This window comes from Contarinia nasturtii, unplaced genomic scaffold (assembly GCF_009176525.2).
Source record: "Contarinia nasturtii isolate CC-2019 unplaced genomic scaffold, AAFC_CNas_1.1 Cnas_scaffold_993, whole genome shotgun sequence".
Taxonomy (NCBI): domain Eukaryota; kingdom Metazoa; phylum Arthropoda; class Insecta; order Diptera; family Cecidomyiidae; genus Contarinia; species Contarinia nasturtii.
This window is the reverse complement of record NW_022198340.1, coordinates 1,130,795-1,150,519: the sequence shown is the minus strand read 5'-3', so window position 1 is coordinate 1,150,519 and position 19,725 is coordinate 1,130,795. Positions and strand designations below refer to the sequence as shown.

Below are 19,725 nucleotides of genomic sequence, written 5' to 3'. Positions count from 1 at the left end.
CGCGAAAAGAATATATCCCAAATTATTTATAAATAGTTATCGATTGATATAATGTAAGTTCATCGTTTATTTCCTACAGCTAAACACTTAGTTTGACAATGTAATTTCATTGATCGTTGGGACCGATCAAATGACGATTTATGCATGAAAACAAACGGAAACACCTTCCCATTTAAAGAGGAAGTGCACACTTACTTAACCATTGTCAGTACAGTGTTTTTTTTAATTTCAACAATCCAACGGCAGCTCAGTTCCGATTGTGATTTCTTTTTGAATAGATGCAACTCTCGTGCAAATAAGAAGAGCAAAAACTTCCAATTGCTGTCTTATGAAAATTTAAAAAAATCTTTGAATTCGCTGTCTTATCTCATTCTACTGATATAAAACCCCAAATACAAAAGTGTAAAAATGTCATAGTAAGTTAAACAAAAAAAGAATCTATGAAGTTTTTAAAAATGAATAGAAGACAAAACAAGGTCATAACTTAAAGTTGCTTTTTATGTTAAAAATGATAAAAAATATTACGTTGCTACTTGTTTGATTGATCAGTGCTTTGTTTTTCCTTTTGTAAAATGTGAAGAATCTGTCGTTTAAATTGATTCTTATCAAATCGAAAATAATGATCATACATAACAAATAATTTGACTATTGTTACTGTTAAATGTTTGCATATTGACTCGTTTACTTGCCAATAAAACTTGGCATGCAATGTGATGCGTGACTACTCGTAAATAGGACCCTATTCTATTGAACAAATGATTTGAAATTTATTGAAAAAATGTAATTTTTCCTTTAATTCATAGCGAACGAGTTCATCATGCCTATCCAAGTAAAAAAAATGGTCTCGTGTATAAATTTGAAAAAGTTATGGAAAAAGCCGCCGCTGAATCGTATGATCTAAAAAAAGTGGAAAAACTTTTTAAAAAGCAGCTAAAAGAATTTGAAGCCGAGAAAGAAATGTTAGAAGACCAGTTGAAGAACAAAAACATTGAATTAAATCAAATACTTTATCAGTACAGAGATAAAGAGGTATAGAAACCATTAGTTTCTTATGAAATCCTTAAAATTAATCTCTTCAAATGCCATTTTTCAGGAACATTTTGAAAAACTAGAACAAGAAAAGAGGTTGTTGGAACGACATTTGGAGACTGAAGCAGAAAAATTATATCATTTGAATCGAGAGGTCGACAATCTGAAGTTGGCAAAAAAGAAACTGGAAAGATATATTGATGACCTTGAAATGAAGGGGTGATGATAATGACCCATAAGAGTCATAAAATATTTTTTTTTATTTATGTAATTTTCTAAGAATCTATTAATTACTATTCGCACGATATTTTTTTAAAATGAATATTGGATAATAAAAACCATTAAAATGACAAAAATGCAGTTTATGTCCTTATATGTATACTTTTTGAAGATATTTGAGTATGTGATTCTACTCCAACGTTTTTTTTTTTAAATTCAAGTCGATCGACTGATGCTTTTGGCAACAGGTGCAAAATTATTTTAAAATAAACGAATTGATGTGGCATATTCAAAGAATTGCTTCCTATGTATATGCTAGTTAGTAACTGTATTATGTTTTCTTATGTCTATCTCAGACAAAGTAAGCAGACTGTCTTCATCTGACATTCCAAGTGAATTTTTTCGATCGTTGCCAGTATAAATATATCATCAGAATTGAATTTTCGATTTAGTCGCAATATTAGTGAGGAGTGATAAAGATCTCAGTCCTAATATTGTTCAATTATCAAATTATTATTAAATTATCTGATTAAAAGAAACATAAAATGGGCAAAACAATAAAAAATATCGAAAAAACACAAGTGGAAGAGTAAGTAAATGAAAAGCAACTTCACTTTAATGCAGTCATTCTCATCGATTTGAATCGTTTTTGATCTGATTTACTTGGTCATCAAACTAAATGTGACAATTATGTTAGTTCTTAAGGCTAATGTTCACTTTAAGCAAAAAAATGCATCTAGGAAAAAGTGAAATCGCATTCCTCGATCCGTCGATTCGATTTCATTCCAGATTGATTCAAATATTCATTCAGAGAAATTATTTGCAATTAACACAAGTTTCTTTCATTCACAATTTATTATTTGATTGACTATTAAGGTGTTAATCACATGTCGACTAAATGTCACTTTGCGCTAAATACTGCGTAATAGAAAAATTAACTATTTAAACAACAAATAATACGCTTTATTTTTTAGTGATGATGAGTTAGTTGACTTGAGCAATGGCATTCCAGATAATGATCATTTTGGTGCATCCTACATTTTTGAAAGGGCGCTGAAGCGAATGGATGTACAAACTCAACAACGTCGACTACAACAGGACAAATATGAAAGTCAATTGAAGAATATCGAAAATGATAACAAAATGTTGGAACTCAAATTGACAAACAAAGACAAAGACCTCGACAAACTTAAAGACAAATTTAAAAATACACAGGTACTTTACCACTTTGCACAAATCTACTATATAAGGAATAAAAACTAATCAATGTTCACTTTTAAGGCACAATTGGTTGCAATCAAAATCGAAAAGGACATTCTGGAGATGAAATTACAGTCCGAATTAAGGAATACACATCGTTTAACTCGAGATGTGGATAATCTGCAATGGACGAAAAATGAACTTTTAGATATAATGAACCGCAGTCAAAATATTGAAGAATTACGTCAAAAAATGTTAGCCAGAAGATTATATTGAACAGACTTTTACAACATTCTCATAAAATCAATCGATTATTGGACTATTTTTTATTTATTTTTTGTAATGGTAACATATCCAACTGACAAACTATTTTTCAAATCTCCAAATCTTATTTAAAAATAAATGAACTGAATGCTAAACTATCAAATTCGATTTTTTTTCGAATGTTTCTTTTAAATATTAAACGTGATAAAGGAAATATTTGCAAAATTGAATGACTTCTTAAATGAGTTTACTTAACAAGCATGACACTTTTGCATATCTTTTATAAAGTAGAAGTTTTAATGAATATTTTTTTCGTTAAAAAATGTAGACCTTTATTATATTACAGACACTTTTTCTCTTCTCCACTCTTAAACAAATAGCAGCTAAACTCAGCTGGTTTTGAATATCCAAGTACAACGTTGGTTTAATTGTATACAAGCATATTTTCCCCTCTTTCACACTTTTACACAGTCAACGAGGATAGTACGTTACCACACATTGAGCTGATAGCTAGCATTATATTTGGGCTCAAGTGTATAGCATAAATAAACTGTATATTTCACACATACATATGTTTGACCGTTTGTTTTGATGATCAAAAGGTTGATGTCTAATTGCTTTTGTTGTTGTTGATAAATTTGTACATGTAAGCTGTTTCGGCAATGCAAACTCAATATATACGAAGTGCATTTCTAAAACCTTTAAGTAGTCATTTTAAATTCAATAAAGACACATCGTTCCGACATTTTACCCAAATAAAGCTATCGGAGATCTGAAACAAATCAAAAAAATTTGATCGTGTTTTATAATAGAGAAAGAATATCCTTTTGAAAGAAGAGCCTTTTTAATTAAATTTAATAATTTAGTGTAAATTCATTGCGAATTCTATTTCAATCAACGCAAAACTATCACAATGAGCATTCAATTTAGATTGTCAAAGTAAGAACATTTTTTTAATATTATTGGATTGAAGTTTTAAGAATTGACTTTTTATTTCAAGATATGACAGTGGATTGGGTTTGGTTTACGAAGCCGACAAGAAAATTCAAGAAGACCAGTTCAACAAACGATTACAGAAAATCGAATATGAAAACGAAAGGTTGGAAATCCAACTGAACGATAAAATTTATGAAATTAAAAAATTGGATAAGCAATTCAGAGAAAAACGGGTAAAGATTTATCATCACAACTTTACTTTGTTTGTTTTTAAAGAAGAAAAACCATTTCGTATTCATTGAATAGGAACAATATGCCGAATTGAAACAGGAAAGAGATTTACTGGAGATGCAATTGCATGCTGAAATAAGGAATTCAAATCGATTGTGTCGCAATGTTGAAGACCTTTCATCATCCAAACGCGAGTTATTGGACCGAATTGATCGCATTAAAAGCGAACACATCGAAGAGATGCGCAAATTAGTCGAAAAACCGAAGAAAATGCGATAATCACAATGATTAGTATGTTTATCTTTGTAATTTTCAGAAAAAGTAAATGATTTTTTTTTTAAATGTTTAATCAATGAACTTTATTTATTACATTGGATTTTAAATTTAGTAGAAGAATTAGTGAAATGTCGTTCTATTGTTAGCAACTATAGAGCTATCTGTTTTACTCTTTCGAACACATTTGTGGCACAGGTGCCATAGAATTTTAATTAATTGAGAGTTTTTGAAGCGATCGCACCGAATGATCGATATTCATTGAACATTTTATTTTTGGCAATGAAACAAATAGTATTTAAATAGCAATCGAGGCGCAGTGATGTAACTTAACCTTTCTTTGGTCGAAAGTTTTATTACGTCTAAGTTCTGTGCATTGAAAACAAGTTGTTTGTTTACTTTTTCAAATACTCGCCGGCACGCTGTGAACCGTCGAGGTGGACGTCATAGCACAAAGTGCAAGTTATTGGCGATTTTCATGCCAATCAAATCATTTGACGTCATAGTTGTTACATTAAAACAACACACAAATTTTAAGAATAAGAGTGTATGAATACATGAAATGTGTTGCCCATGAACAACATTTACTTTATATCTCATTAGGCGGCTATACCACCAGAGCACAAAGTTTCCAGAATGTTGATTGTAGTTCGGACTCTGATCCATTCTAGAAATGTGCTGGATCATGTACACTTTAAACGCGTCTTTGATAAAGGAGGTTATTTTGTACCCTGGACCTCCTGGTCAGAATCTATGCATGCTACTGTTGTGTTAGCATCTTACTGTTTTGCACTGCGACATAAAATAATAAAAAATTGCGTTAATAGAGTTCATTTTTAAACTGTGTCATTTTGCGTACGTTTTTTGTCTAATGGTTTAATGGTGGTCAAATTAAAAATGAATTGAATGAATGTAAACAAGGCAATAGAATATTCAAATAAATTGGTTTTTGATATATACTTTACAAACAGAAAAAAGTAACAACATGGCGTCTCAGAAATTTGTAAATTTGACGATGATGACAAACTGAACCTGGGAGAACTGAAATTATTTGAAGATTGTACAATTCATTTGTTTTGTGCCGTAAGTCATACGTTGCAATTCTTACTTTCAACAAATTTTGTGCAAAACGTTGACGACTGTTAAGAATTTTAACCGGATTAAACCGGATCACCTGAATTGACACTTCGCATCAATGCGAGGTGTAAAAAAAACAAAAATGAAACGAATGAATCAGTATATCTTTAAACACCAAACCCAACGGTCGTCTTATTGTAAATTAAATGGTCCTTCGAATCGTCGCAAGCGAGCCGACGACAAATAAGCGGGGGCACAATAATTTGTTGATTTTTTTTAAATCAACACAAAGTAATGTTTGAGCGAAAAAGAATCAATCAAACAAAATGATTTTATTTATGTGCGGATGTGCGATTTAAAAAAAATGAGTACGACAAATACTGCAGTGTGACAAAAAGAAACGCACCACAGACTAACGTTGTAGAGCAGAAAAAGGAGGTAATCGAAAACAAAACCGATGAAAACTCCACCGAAAGCGATGGGGCCTTATCACTGAATGCCAGTTGCATGGAAATTTCAGAGGATTAACATCCACCGAGCAGTGAACAAGGAAAACAACCGAAAAAGATAAAATCGGCAGTCGTAGCAGTGGTTAATAAAACAAAAGGAAAGTTTCAATCGAACATCGAACAGTTCGTACTTGCGTATATCAGTATATTAAGCAGTAAAGAAAGCGTATACTTATTTTGATAAAAGAAAAATGGACTGTTTAAAATTAGAAGGTTTTGATGTAATAAATTTTTTAGCTCAAGGTACATATGGAGTCTATTTGGTGCGTAGTAAAGAAACGAATTCAACCAATCAAACCAATGAATGTGCATTAAAAGTAATGAACAAAAATCGCATGCTCAGCGAAGGATTGGAAGTATGTGCTCGCCGTGAAAGTGAAATTCAATCAGATCTGGATCATCCAAACATTGTACGGTGCTTCAATTTCTTTGAAGATATTCTCCATTTCTACTTGGTTTTGGAATACATGAAAACAACGATTCGTGATAAATTTACACGACTACCGTATCGTCGATTCCCTGAAAAAAGAGCAGCATCAATAATGTGGACATGCACGGGCGGGGTGTAATTCATTGCGACATTAAACCGGAGAATATCTTGGTAAATTCTGATAAACGTGTAAAACTGGCGGATTTCGGAATGTATATTATCCCGAGCAATAACTATGGAATAAATGTTGATTTATGGAACATGGGCATTCTTTGCTATGAACTCATCGGTAAGAAAATTGTAAGATAGAAGATGCAGGTAAGCGATATTGATGAAACATCACTTAATATTCTCTAGAATATGGATACAGTTCGAGTATAATAGATTCAATGAAATTCCCCAGATTGGGAATCGACAAGGATATTGAGGGTCTCAACAAATTGGATAAACATTTAAATATGGTTTGGAAATTGGTCAAAACCGATTATCTTCCGCACCGAAATACGTCTCTTATGTTGATAAACTTGAGTGATGATGTTCATATCGATCCACTAAGCAATGATCAAGAAGAAGAAATGCGCCAGATTCGCCAGAAATTGTTCTTCGCAAAAGCTGACTTTTCAACAAAACCAAAAACACCCGCATGGCTGATTTGAATCGTATGTCATTTTTCAGCTTAGCGAAGTTGTAAAAAATAGAATAAAATTTGTATCACTTTTGAATCGAGTGGTTATTGACGAGTTCGGTGAATTCGTGTGAATAGAATGAAATGTGTCAAAGTAATAAAATGAGGTTATGATAAACGCAATATTTTTTAATTTATTATTTTTTCAATATTTCCGATTGTTTTCGATAGAAAATCGCAAAAAAATATTTTAAAAATCATTTACAATTTTATTACACAAAATATAAATATTGTAGTAATTGCCAGCAGAAACTATTCACCACTATCTCACATATTTCAATGAAATCGCCGTAGAATTCACCGGAATTCATTCGTTTGCTGAAAAATTCAGTTAATTTAGATATTATTATAGAATTCAGTCGTTGAAAATTTTGAATGAAGCCCCTTAAGTCAAGGAAGATACATTCTCATCGAGTTCAAACAATAGAAAATCCAAACATTTAAAACTGCGCCCGTAGAATTATCTACATCTTGGGTATAATGACATTGTCCTTCAAATCAAAGTGAAACACGGTTAACCTCAAAGTTGTTGTGAACAACAAACGTCAATTAAACACATTCGTGTGTTGAACATTTTTTAGCAATGATTCTGCGACGATTGTTTGCGCTACACAAATGCTGTCATTTCAGTTCAACGGCAAATTCACTAAAATTGCAACAGCCATTGATAGTGAATAAACGAGACCATTGGACTAGCTTAAAGTCACGAATTCAATCCTATCTGAATCGCAATATCTACCTGGAGTGGTAAAACTCTTGGAACATTGTCAATGTTTTACGTTGATCTGACAACTCGAACACGAAATATACACATTTTATACACTTTGTATCGTATTATTACGTATTGACGCATCGAAATAAACAAGCAAACATTCAGAAATTAAAATACCAATTTTTTCGTGAATAGTATGCATTGGAATTGATTTCAGTCACTTCAACGATTATTTCCTTTGTCTGTAACTTTAAATAATTTTCAAGAAAATGGGAAATTGTAAGTTAGAATTTAATTCTTTATATTTTTTTGCACGAATAATATACTCTTAATGATTTCTTATATTGTTGTGGAATAGGGTTGTCCGGTCTGATGGTAAAACAAAGATCACATTGGTTGCCCGCATCAAACGGATATGGTATTTTTTCAAGTTTAATTTTTTTTTCGATAAGTTTCAAAAAAAATTGTTTTTGTTAATTTTATTAAAGTTCACGAAGGAGCTGTCAACGCCAGTACAGAAGGTGAGCTGTATGACTACACAGAAACAAATAACCGAGTACGCTTATTCGCACTTACGGTGTTAGCAGAGAGTCTACCCCTCAAAATGAGTTACGCAGTCTATTTTACTCTATTTTTCGTGTTAATTTCATCCAAGTGAACGCATCGTAGTGAAAGAAGAGATACATGTCTAGTCATATGTACGTTGAACGCATGCGGCTATGACTACACGTGTATTTCTTCTTTCACTATGATGTGTTCATTTGGATGAAATTAACACCAAAAATAGAGTAAAATAGAGTGCGTTAGTGCTAACACCGCTGTGTATAAGACTTGACAAATATTATTTTTGATTTCAATTTCTTTTAATAGATAGTCCACGATATGTGATTCGTGTCAATCACAATGGTAATTGGATTCCAGGCGAACTGATTCCGGACGAAGGCGTGGCATACATCTGCGATGGTGGAGCCGCACATCGATATAAAACCTACGAAGTTTTGGTCGACTGTAATTCCAAATGGGTTAAAGCAAGTAAAGGCAGAATTGATAAGGCGGCTGACGCCATAACAGGTAAATGACAAATTTACATATTGTCAAGGAAATATTTTTGATTGATGTTGTCATTTCCTTAGCTGGAGTAAATGCTCACAGAGATTTTTACATTGGTCGCGTAAAACACGAAGGGCATGTTAGAATTGGTAAAGTTGTTCCCGGCATTGGTTGCATCATACCAGATGGTGAAGAAGAATTGGTCTTACAATCATATGAGGTATTGGTCTGTGAAAATGATATCTTATATTGAAAAACAAGCAACAAGTTTCAGAAGTTTCAACTGCACAAGAAGAACAACAACTCTCACCACTAATGCTTAAAATTATTTAAAAAAATAAATAAATATGTCGTCTCTTCAGATTAAAATTATTGATGAGTAACGAGCACCGTTAAAATCCACTTGAAGCCAATAAAAAAAATAAGTATAAATCTTTACTGAAAGTTCCTTTTGTAGCAACGGAGGCTTTTTAATAATGGAGAAGACATCTGAGCGAAAGAAAAAAGAATAGATTTTATCTCATCCAAATAATTTTTATTTTTCATCAGTACTGTTCGAATTTTTTTACATTACATTCTTAATTAACACAGTTTTTAATCAAACTTCAATCATTTGTCCATCTTATTGCGATATTTTCTACGTTTGCTATAATCTAGTCACATTTAATAAATACATCGTGGAAAAATCTATACAGATTCTTCTTAATATTAACTAAACTCAAAGAATGTCTTAAAAATATTGTTTTGGCTTCATTTCCTTGACAAATCCCAAACAGAGTATTTTTCCGATGGAGGTACTAAATGCTGACATCGTTGACGCAATCTTTTTACCAAAAATAGATATCCATCTAGTGCATCATCAAAATAAAGTGCTGGGCTAGTGTAATAATTGCAAATATCGTTTCTTAACCTTCGCATGAGGTCAGATTTTGAGGCTCGTGTATTTCCAGGCAATGGACTTGAACTTATTTGCATGATCACACTCACGAATAGACACAACACGTACGCAATTGTCGACATTTTTCACCTTTGAATTATAAATTGCAAAATTTTTTTGACTTGATTTAAACGAATTAGATTCTTTTTTGTTTTTCTTTGATTTGTGCAGATGTATTTTCAAAACTCTCGTTCTACTAAGAATGACCGCTTTGTCCAATGACACTTGTATTTATATATCAAAGACGTGTTCTTTATAAACAAATAAATTAGTGCATTTGACCACAGATGCCATTGCCAAAACGTAAAATATTCCTTAATATAAAAAAAAAAGTTCCAAAAGGGTGTTAAACATATTTCAATTAGCACCAAACGTTCACAACAATGTTATGGTTGCAAAACAAAAACAATCGATTAAAATCGATGGCAAAATTTTTATCCAAAAATAACTAAAACCCAAATATCACAGGTGCACATACACAAGTCGTATCCAAAAACTTTAACCTGCAGATAATAAGTTTCCATTTAAAGTTGAAATTAACATGTTTTAATTGGAATTAAATCAGAATTGGTTGGGATTGAAAAGAAAATATAGAATTTCTTACGCTTTTGAATGAACAATGACGCACGACGAAGTTCAGTGGAGCGGCATTACGAGAAGATGTAAATTGAACAACACATTTATTGATTCATTCAGTGACACATTCTAAAGCCCAATTATTTATTTTTCAACCAACTTCGCTCAGAGTTGTTTCGGCATTCATGTGCATCGTCGCGTATGAATTATGCATTGCATCGCATCACATCAAACAGAAATTGGAATATTTTTCGGTAAATGAATTCAAAAACAATACGAATTATTTCGGAGTCTTATTTCATTTCTTTTGTTCTTATAGTAATGGATCCAGTGGACGTATTTGTATCATTACAAATACTAATGTATACAAATTGTCAAAATAATGAAGCCGTAGGTACTGTTTAAATAACTTGGAAGAGAGTATTGAAAATAAAGTTCGAGTAATTAAGACCAGAATATCACAAGTGCATATGTACAATTCCTCAGAAACGTCAAACTATAGTTGACATTATCGTCTCAATTAAAGTTGATAACAACGTATTCAGAAATTATCAAACATTGATATGGCCACTGACACACACTAGAAATGTTTCTTTTTTCATTCACAAAGTCGGTTCCCTCAGATCGAAAATCCCATATGAATCATCGCCACGCATAAATTATGCACTGCGAATTATAAAAGAGCGGAATAATTTATTGGTAAATGAATAAAAAAGGAACAATACGATGCGTAATTTATTAGTCATTCCAGTTCGATTTGTTTTTATTTCTAAATAGTATAAATAATCTATGCTAAATTTCATTTTATTATTACATCATTTCCATTGTGTTTTTATATTTCCTTGGATCCACTTAAAGCGATATTTAAAAAAATGTATTCAATAAAAACGGAATCATCGTAGATTTATTCATATTTTAGCATCATCTTTTGTTTTTCTATTATTTTTTGGTTCATTTCAATGGATTAAACAAAACTGGTAAAATTGTGCACGTCTACCGTGTTTCTTTTCATCCGGACGATGCATCATTCAGTGATAAAAAACAATAAAATTGCTTTTAAAAAAAATCTTGTATATTCCACTTAGAGTGTAAAAGGTTGTGGCATTTAGTTGGCGTTCGGTTTATTTTACAGAAGATAGTTTAGTTTATTCATCACGAACATCTGGATTTTGTGCTTGATCTTCACCCCAATTGAAACCACCCGGTCGGTCTTCTGGAAGTGGTGCGTAACTATTATCCTCAGGACCTTCGTCGAATAACTTCCTCCTTTTTAAAGGCAATTTTACAAAAACAAAATCGATAAATTAATGTTAACCAGTCTATTTTGTGTCATCATGAAAAAAGAGCTTACAAAAATAATGGAGTTTTTAAGATTCGAAAACCACCGCGTTGTTTTGGAAAGACATCCTCCAAGAAATAGTAGATGTGACCAACCGCCATTCCCATTAAATCAACCCTAAAATATGACAAAATAATTGTTTATCAAGTTTGAAAGATATTAATTAAATTCTAATTAGACATTTCTTAAGCCTCCAATAGAAACTGTGGAGTTTTTAACAAAAATTTGCTCACCAAATTGTATTGCCAAGAATGACGGAGAAGCCAAGTAGGGCCCATGGCAGATATGGCGCCAAAAAATTTAAAATGCCAAAGAAATTCATGCGAATAAATGGATTTCGTCGGGACCAAACATAAACCAACATGATTGTGAAGGCTTGTCCCAAAAATAGTAAATTTACAAAAAAGGCGAAAATCTGTAATATTCCAAAGGCAAGACAAAATCAATAATCAATCATTTTTTTAATTGGATAAAATTGTTGCAAAACTTACCGTCATAAGTGCACCACCAAAAATGAACATCATTATAAAGTCGGAGCTCTTACCCCGGAATGAACCCTCCTCCAGCATGCGACAATATCTGTACGTAAATGTCATATTGAATAGGAAATTGAAGCCTACCGTCCCGAAAAATAGAAACGTTGTCACCAGTCTCCATATTTGATAATGGAGTACAATGAGCGTTGGATTGAAGTAGAGTTGGAACGGTGATACGATATCTAAATGCTGTGCAAACGAAATAAACATGCATTTTATGTAAATTCATGTTTGTTTGTGTCAACACTATAATTATAAAGTAATTCATTTCGATTTAAAATCAGCACACACATTGATAAGCCTTAAGGCTGACGTGGATTATTTTTTTTTTCTTTTGTTATTGTACTGCACAATATGTTGAAATTATTCAATGGAAATTGGTAATTGTTTTGCATTTAACTTTGCATAATTTAAAAATGTTTTAAATAAAAACCGAATAAAAATGATAACCAAAATGAATGACCCGATTTAAGACGAATAAAAACTTACTACTGCGATGGTTGTAATGACACAAGCTGTTGTATATATTCGGGTGACGATTGGAATTTGCATGTATTCGGCTAGAACTGTTTGATAGGCCATTGTCCGTTCGCTAGCCAATTGAAGTTTCTCGTGGCGAATTGTAAAATGAAATAAAAACCGAAAAAAAGAAACAAACAAAAATGTACACTTCACTCGAATTGTTGCGTGTCAATTTGATGAAATATTCTTTTATTCTTATTTGTTTGAGAGTTTAGTGTTTTCTTTCCCTTTCTGTCGTGGTTTTTTGATTAAGATATCATCATTTTGACATTTGTACATTTTCTATTGACATAGAATACATACACATAGCAAACATTGCAATCGATTTGACGTTTATTAACGAAGTGTTACTGCTTGAAGTTATCGTAATGGCCGCCAGTTGGCGTGCTAAGACATCGCAAGCACATGCTCAAACCAATTCATTGTATCCAACCGATTCAAATGGGTAATTTTCCATTCGTAATTCAAAATAAATTTCAAGTCGTTCATTCGAATAACGAATGAACCGTCCCTTTGAAATTTCGAATCGCTGACCGAATATCGGAATTTAAAATATGCGACCAAAAATAGTATTTTCATAATGATTTTCATTTGCTAATTTAAAATGCTGAAAAGTTCTATAGATTTCATTGTATTCAATCGATGAATTATATATCCTGTTTTATATTTTGCTCATAAATTCCAAGAAAATTTAATTTCCTTTTTGTACGTGCCTGCAATATAATCCAAAAATGCGCCGAAAAGTCAATTCTTTTTTCGTTTATCATAGACAATGATCAAACGGTTTGTTTCGGATGGATGAAGAATAGAATATTGGTTGTAAAAAATGTTAAAAAACAGGATTTGTGCCATAGCCGAAGTATTAATGTGTAATACAACCGAAAATTCCATATAAATGTCGAGAGTGAGAGAAAATAAGTATCGAAATACCAAAATAAGTAAACATGTGTTATACACTCGATGTGCTCAAAAGGAGACAGGATATAATACAATATATACTAACATATGCATGGTATACAGGCAGGCAAGCATATGTATGGAAGTTTTAAATGAACAAAATTTCGAGAAAAAAAACCGACCTAACGAAAAATGTTCAAAATCGTATCTCTACCTAAAAAAAAGTTGCCGTACCATTTCCATTTACCAAAATAATAAACATATTCCCTCTGAGTTATTTGGTTGTTTCGTTTTGATCCGTTTTCGTTTTGTTCGTATACGCTTAACGACCGCTGTTGCTGTCGATTCTACAGCCACACACTTATTTACTTAATGTTCGTGTATGTGTGTGTGTATGTATTTTTAAAGTTGGTGAAATTCTCCATGCCTTTAAGAATACTCAGCAGCAGCAGCAGCACCAGAGAGATCGAATGAATGTGATATTCCGACCGACGAAAGAAGCAGAGAGTTCAAATGAAATTAAAAAAAAACTACATCGTTGTAGCACACAGCAGATGTCTTTTGTTCTCTTGTACATAGGGTCTTTGTGAGTGTGCGCGCATGTGTTCATGTTTTCAACCATTACATACAGTGTTGATCGGATTCTATTTACTATTGAATTTCTTTGGTTCTCTCCCTTTCTCGCCTTCTCCCTTTGATAGTTCTTCCGACCCGACCAAATGAGTGTGTGTGTGTGTATGTGTATGTAAAAAGGCAGGCAAAACATTAATCACCACTACACAAGCAACGTACGATACAAACGGTGATTTGTGTGCATGTGTATTGGTGGCGCGCTCAAATTCAGTTCAGTATTCGTTGGTACGTTTTATTCAATTTAAGTATTGAGCTCGGTACAGTTGAGTTTTTGTATGGAGAGAGTGTAGTGCGTATTTGTGAGCCCTCTATACGAATATCCATTCGGTCAGCACAGAGAATATATATTAATATAACACAATTGAATCGTATTCGACAACGACGAGCGCTGAAAATTGAAAACCACTAGTTTAGCTACAAATTCAATTCAAATACCAATTTTTTTACCACGTCGAGTTTTTTTTTAAAGCACAAAATATCATTTTCTTTTGATAACACCTTTTTTTAAACTACAAACGACCGTCATCGCATTCGAACGTATCGTTCGAATCACATCAATATTTCGTCCACATTTTTTTTAAAAATATCCACAGATTTTTTTCGCGGGAAAATTTTCTAAATAACATTAAAACACAATAATTTAATCGAAAACATTTCGAGATAAAAAGAAAAATAATAATACATAAAACATAAAATAACCAGTGTGAAATATTACAGTGTGAAGAAAAGCAATCAATTTGAATCATGTTTGAATTTGAAGATAATTTAAGTACCGGTTTTCATGATGTGTTTCTCTCCAAGTATAGTGTAAGTAGATTAATCATGATTTCCCACACAAAAACAAAACAAAAACAACAAAAAATTGCATAAAATGTTTATATTAAGATACAATTATTATAAAAACAAACAAAATAGCAAACATTATGTTTCACTGTTGAGAGTTTACAATAAAAAAAAACATTTATTTCGTTTTCTTAAACTATCATCGACCATCGACAATGACAATTTTTCACTTTGGTTTTTTCAATTTTTTTTATTGTTTCTTTATCAATCGTACCATGATTTGGATTTTAAAAAAAATAATAGAAATGGAAAAAAAATTGCATTAAATGGAATTGGAGAAAATTTATATGGCACAAAATTTTTAAACATAGATCCGATTACTTTCTCATGGCAAAAAAAAAGAGACTATAATCATGTGAATTATATGCAATAGAAAAATGGTTAAACTTGACAATCAAGTGTTTTTCGACATTAAGTTGTTGTGTTTGTTTTAGTAAATCGGTTAAAACTGTTATGTTGACTGTTTGGTGTTTTTTTTTTCTTTTCGTTGTTCTGAGAAAAATTTTACGCGCGAAATCTGGATTACATATATTCTTGTCATTTTTTTCCCGTTCATTTTGATCGTGTGCATGTGAATGTGTTATCATTTGACGGTGGAGATTGTGGCATGTCAGTTCCATTCGATTTCTTGTGCATGTTACTTTTCACAGAAGCGAAAAGTGGCCTCTTCTTTTTGTTCATCGTTTTTAATCTTGAATTATTTGAAGGAAGCACGCACTTGAAACGCATTGCCGGCCGGATATTTTTTCCTTTTCACTGTATCTCTCTCTGTGTGTGCGTGCTACAATAATTGGCCTTGGAATTTATGCGCAAAACTCTCTCTCTTAAATTCGACGATTTTTTTTCCTTTCTCCTCCTCGCATGATTTCCTCACAGTGGCATGTGTGTGTGTGTGCACGGAAAATCCATACAGGCCGCACTGAATTTTCCCTTTTATTTGCGCGCTAATATTCGATGGAAAAATTGTATGTTTTTCGTTTATTCTGATCTCAATCAAGTCTGTGTGCAATTTAGAAGTGAATAATTGCTATTTGTGCTTTGATCTGTCATGCAATCAAAACAATTCGATTCGGTTGGGACCGAATGAGTAAACGGTCACCATAAATTTAGGCCATTCAATTTGTTTTTATTTTCCATCTTTATTTCTTTTATTTATTTGCTGTGACTTCGATTTTATGAAAAAAGTCAAATAACAACAAATCTACGATTTGTTTTCACTTCAAAAGCCTCATTTTCTGTTGCACCGACTGGAAATATGAAATGCACAGTCGAATCGGTTTGTGTATTTTGATACAAATTCATTTGAAGTCGTTAGTCGGCGACGATCATTTTATGTTTACACTTTAGAAAGAAAGAAAAAAACGGCAAATCTGCAAACAAAACAGTCACATTGCAACGACCACTCAATTTATTCGATTCCGTTTAAATACAGGCCAGAACCGTTTTATTGTTTCTCTTCGTTTCGTTGTTGCGCTTTATACACACATTGTCATTGCTGTGCTCTTATATTAATCTTATAAACATGGGTAATTTGATAATATTAAATGTCGTCATTCTCATCAGATTCCATTGAGACATTTTAGCACAAAAATGTTTTCATCTTTTGTTTATGCAAAGAGCTATGGAATCATTTTCGTAATCCAAGTAATGTGACTTTAAGATAAAAAAATTTGTTTCGTGGCCAAATCCTAATGGAATCCGCCCATCAAGTGAACGCAAAAATGAAAATATTTTCGGTTGCCAACAAAATCTCCGTTTTCTTCGGTGTTTCTTTTCATCGATAGAGAGGGTGGGGAAGAAAAAAAAAAGCAAAAGAGAGGAAGAGCCTTTTTAAATAGCAAGTCGTTAAGGTTAATGCTGTCCATTGTGTCGCCATTATGTAATTTTCGGATCTTCATGTAATTGAAGTTATAATGAGAGTAAATAAATGAACACAGCATGAGCAGCGATCGAATCTATTTTCTTACTTCATATTTTTTTCATATAGATTTCGATGGCTTGCTGTTATTATAAAGATATATTTTTGATTCGCCAAAATAAACAACGTCAGAATTCAAGCGAATACTTTTCGTTCAACAAAAATTAGTACCGAGAAAATATCATCAGCATTTATTTGATATATTTATGTGGTTCAGTGTGTGACATTTGTATGAAATACGGAACATAAGCAACGTTTTTGTTGTGTACCTTTTGACAATTCAGAACGGTACTCCGTTCATATAGTAACATTACATCACCTAGAAACCTCAAATTTCATCAAACAAAACAAATAAATAAGCACACACACACACAACGATCCCGAACCGAGTTTGTCGATCGAAAAGGTTGTACTTGCAGCTGCATTAAATCGACCAAGTATAAACTTTAACTCTTCGTATGGCCGAGTAATACAAACGAAAATTGGACCACTTTTCAATCGCTGCTTTCTATTGCCAATGCCATTGTGTCGACAGCTGTGTGCAAATGCATTTCTACCTTTCAGAGTATTGTCGAATCTGTTGATCTCAACAACTTACACTCTTTAAAGGGAACAATTCAATTTTTACTCAATGAAAAATTCCGAAACATTTATTTCTCGATACGTTTTCTTTTTGGTTGACGTGTCATTTTCACACGTTTGAAGCAAAAAAAAAATGGAAACCAGAAATTTCATCGTCCAAAGTTATTAGAACTACAAAATTATTAAATTTTTCATGTTAATTTCTAGAGAGAGAGCAGAATAGAGTTCAATAACATCCGTCACATTTTTCATTATACACGCTCCGCGCTCGTATCACATACGCACAGACATTTCTGAATGTTCTCAAACTATAAATCCATATTGAGAATGTGTATTTTTTTCTTCTATTATTATATGTTCAGTCGTTCGTTCGTTCTGTTTCCTTTATACAATCTAGAATATTTGGTTCATGTAAATACAACGTGTACGATGACAAGAAAATAAACAACACACCGGTTTCTCTCTCTCTCACATTCGCTTAGAACGAACGAAAGAGTTGTACGCGATAATAGTATGCGTAAAATTGATGATAACAGAAAAAGAAACAATGGCTAAAATTAGTAATTTATAAATATGTAGTGAAAATTAAAAGCACAATCGCAGTTGATTTGAAGTTTTTCCCTCAAAATGATGAATATTGAATTTAGTTCGATTCGATCGAGTTACAAAAAAAAGCGCGTAATTATTAATTGAAATGACACAATCAACGGAGAGAGTGTGGTATAGAGGAAAAAAATGTGTTATTGAATATGACCGTCCTCTTACCGCAATCCACGCGATGGCGCACAGAATATTGACTCCAATCGATTGATTTAACATTGACAAGAAACAATATCAATCGTCGTATAATAAATATATCTTCTCTTCCATCTATATGACTAATAACTGTCACCGAACACAAGCATATTAATCAATATTTTGTTGTTGTCTGATAATAAAACGTATCCATCCTATCCCGATTCGAAATTTTATTTGTACAGCGGCACCACGTCAATGTTTTTCTACTTTTATCAGTGCCCGTGTGAAATTCGATAAAATATATGCGAACAAAATAACATACCAGCGGCAAATGAATCACCCGCACGTTTCGACCCATGCACGATTAACTGACAAAAATAATGAAGAAATCAGTTTTATGTTTTGCTTTAAATTTTGAGCGCGCTTTAAGCCATAGACAAACTCATTTTCGAGTTAAAAAAATTTCTCTAATCAATGTTTTACTGTTGTAAATTAGTGGAGTTTCGACGTAAATACGGATTATTATGAATTCTGAAATTTCGAAAGCTTGAACATCAAAGAGAAACACAAATCTCGAATCGTGCGAATGATGTGAACAAAATAATGAATGAAAATTATGATGTGCGTGAATATTTACACACACGAAAAAAAAATCTCAAAACACACGAAAAAAAATTAGAGAGAAAGAGCGTATTAAATAAACAATTCTGTTCCAGTCGGATGTTCTAGTCGTAGTACACATAGTCAGTGAAATGTGCAGTCTATATACAAAGCACGATACACACAATGCGTCACATGCCCTAGGTCAATAATCTATTAATATAAATAAAGAATACAGAAATGACACTTAGTACGAATGAGAAGAGACTTGCAAACACCATACAAAGTAGTAAAAAAGAAAACACACTTTTTTTCTCTCCCGTGCTTTTTCTCCATGCTCTCTGCTTCATTGAAGTTTATCTTATATTTAAAGAAAAAGAGTGACACCCAAAAAGAACAGGAACAAATCAAAATAGCAAACTAAAATGTTTAAACAAAGTTTGTATTTACGAGCGAAAAATTCGAACGGGTTGGAAAGAGTGTAAATAATATTACACACAACCATGTGTGTATCATTACGAGATTTCATTCGTATTATATTTTGTGTCCATTTAAATGCAAATATCATAATATCGGAAATCTTTCACCAGAGCCGCGCCAAATAATATATTATACGATATTTGTGTGAAAAAGGCACACATCACACACACACAGAGAGAATGCGAAAACATTATGCGAACGAGATAAATAACAAAACCAAAGTAAACGAGCACAAAAAAAAATCAACATATAGAATTCGCGTGCGTTTGTTCTAAACCTCCACACAATCAACAACAACAAACCAAATAAAACCACTCACACACGAAATGCGATAAAGAGCCAGAGTGGCAAAAATTCTGTTCGGTTCTATGTGTACACGAAATGAAGAGAAAATGCAAAAAAAAAAACAACAACACTGGTGTGTACAAAAGCGGATGTTTAATGTTCGACAAGAGATTCAGAATGAATGTTAAGAGCAATTTGGTCGTTGGCACTTATTCAGCGTGCAC

The 19,725-nt window shown here is 32.5% G+C and overlaps 7 protein-coding genes across 7 annotated transcripts in view; 6 read left to right on the top strand and 1 right to left on the bottom strand.

The window, feature by feature from the left end:
* The first annotated feature begins 254 nt into the window (after positions 1-254).
* Positions 255-1,361, top strand: LOC116343421 (myosin-9-like). Its single transcript, XM_031771452.1, has 3 exons — positions 255-416; positions 804-1,029; positions 1,094-1,361. Exons 1-3 carry the CDS (start codon positions 409-411, stop codon positions 1,250-1,252), a joined length of 393 nt encoding a protein of 130 aa, XP_031627312.1. The 5' UTR covers positions 255-408; the 3' UTR covers positions 1,253-1,361.
* A 351-nt stretch (positions 1,362-1,712) lies between these two features.
* On the top strand, positions 1,713-2,755 carry LOC116343404. The gene is made up of 3 exons (XM_031771428.1): positions 1,713-1,837; positions 2,223-2,463; positions 2,530-2,755. Exons 1-3 carry the CDS (start codon positions 1,794-1,796, stop codon positions 2,722-2,724), a joined length of 480 nt encoding a protein of 159 aa, XP_031627288.1. The 5' UTR covers positions 1,713-1,793; the 3' UTR covers positions 2,725-2,755.
* Positions 2,756-3,407: 652 nt separating this feature from the next.
* Positions 3,408-4,228, top strand: LOC116343424. Its single transcript, XM_031771467.1, has 3 exons — positions 3,408-3,651; positions 3,713-3,881; positions 3,955-4,228. Exons 1-3 carry the CDS (start codon positions 3,626-3,628, stop codon positions 4,156-4,158), a joined length of 399 nt encoding a protein of 132 aa, XP_031627327.1. The 5' UTR covers positions 3,408-3,625; the 3' UTR covers positions 4,159-4,228.
* A 1,196-nt stretch (positions 4,229-5,424) lies between these two features.
* Positions 5,425-6,881, top strand: LOC116343409 (spindle assembly checkpoint kinase-like). The gene is made up of 2 exons (XM_031771431.1): positions 5,425-6,457; positions 6,526-6,881. The coding sequence occupies exons 1-2, from the start codon at positions 6,289-6,291 to the stop codon at positions 6,822-6,824; spliced, it is 468 nt and encodes a 155-aa protein (XP_031627291.1). The 5' UTR covers positions 5,425-6,288; the 3' UTR covers positions 6,825-6,881.
* Positions 6,882-7,441: 560 nt separating this feature from the next.
* LOC116343384 lies at positions 7,442-9,059 on the top strand. Its single transcript, XM_031771408.1, has 5 exons — positions 7,442-7,844; positions 7,924-7,983; positions 8,054-8,086; positions 8,436-8,636; positions 8,699-9,059. Exons 1-5 carry the CDS (start codon positions 7,835-7,837, stop codon positions 8,866-8,868), a joined length of 474 nt encoding a protein of 157 aa, XP_031627268.1. The 5' UTR covers positions 7,442-7,834; the 3' UTR covers positions 8,869-9,059.
* A 1,946-nt stretch (positions 9,060-11,005) lies between these two features.
* Positions 11,006-12,813, bottom strand: LOC116343383 (derlin-2). Its single transcript, XM_031771407.1, has 5 exons — positions 12,493-12,813; positions 11,959-12,192; positions 11,701-11,882; positions 11,480-11,584; positions 11,006-11,394 (listed from the first exon to the last, which is right to left on the bottom strand). The coding sequence occupies exons 1-5, from the start codon at positions 12,583-12,585 to the stop codon at positions 11,274-11,276; spliced, it is 735 nt and encodes a 244-aa protein (XP_031627267.1). The 5' UTR covers positions 12,586-12,813; the 3' UTR covers positions 11,006-11,273.
* Positions 12,814-14,306: 1,493 nt separating this feature from the next.
* The window catches only part of LOC116343286, a 41,630-nt gene continuing 36,211 nt past the window's right edge, over positions 14,307-19,725 (top strand). The window contains exon 1 of the mRNA XM_031771273.1: positions 14,307-14,862. Within this exon, the coding sequence (XP_031627133.1) occupies positions 14,800-14,862 (63 nt within the window). The 5' untranslated portion in view covers positions 14,307-14,799. The remainder of the gene's footprint in view (positions 14,863-19,725) is intronic.

Excerpts from the sequence above, each read along its gene's own strand:
- LOC116343421 (XM_031771452.1), top strand. Across the intron at positions 1,030-1,093 it reads ATCAGTACAGAGATAAAGAG|GAACATTTTGAAAAACTAGA; the intron begins GTATAGAAACCA and ends GCCATTTTTCAG.
- LOC116343404 (XM_031771428.1), top strand. The coding sequence starts at position 1,794 with ATGGGCAAAACAATAAAAAATATCGAAAAAACACAAGTGGAAGA. Across the intron at positions 1,838-2,222 it reads GAAAAAACACAAGTGGAAGA|TGATGATGAGTTAGTTGACT; the intron begins GTAAGTAAATGA and ends TTTATTTTTTAG. Across the intron at positions 2,464-2,529 it reads ACAAATTTAAAAATACACAG|GCACAATTGGTTGCAATCAA; the intron begins GTACTTTACCAC and ends TTCACTTTTAAG.
- LOC116343424 (XM_031771467.1), top strand. The coding sequence starts at position 3,626 with ATGAGCATTCAATTTAGATTGTCAAA. Across the intron at positions 3,652-3,712 it reads ATTCAATTTAGATTGTCAAA|ATATGACAGTGGATTGGGTT; the intron begins GTAAGAACATTT and ends TTTTATTTCAAG. Across the intron at positions 3,882-3,954 it reads AGCAATTCAGAGAAAAACGG|GAACAATATGCCGAATTGAA; the intron begins GTAAAGATTTAT and ends TTCATTGAATAG.
- LOC116343409 (XM_031771431.1), top strand. The coding sequence starts at position 6,289 with ATGCACGGGCGGGGTGTAATTCATTGCGACATTAAACCGGAGAATATC. Across the intron at positions 6,458-6,525 it reads TCTTTGCTATGAACTCATCG|AATATGGATACAGTTCGAGT; the intron begins GTAAGAAAATTG and ends AATATTCTCTAG.
- LOC116343384 (XM_031771408.1), top strand. Across the intron at positions 8,087-8,435 it reads TGTCAACGCCAGTACAGAAG|ATAGTCCACGATATGTGATT; the intron begins GTGAGCTGTATG and ends TTCTTTTAATAG. Across the intron at positions 8,637-8,698 it reads GGCGGCTGACGCCATAACAG|CTGGAGTAAATGCTCACAGA; the intron begins GTAAATGACAAA and ends TCATTTCCTTAG.
- LOC116343383 (XM_031771407.1), bottom strand. The coding sequence starts at position 12,585 with ATGGCCTATCAAACAGTTCTAGCCGAATACATGCAAATTCCAATCGTC. Across the intron at positions 11,883-11,958 it reads TTGGTGGTGCACTTATGACG|ATTTTCGCCTTTTTTGTAAA; the intron begins GTAAGTTTTGCA and ends GGAATATTACAG. Across the intron at positions 11,395-11,479 it reads TTAAAAACTCCATTATTTTT|GAGGAAGTTATTCGACGAAG; the intron begins GTAAGCTCTTTT and ends GCCTTTAAAAAG.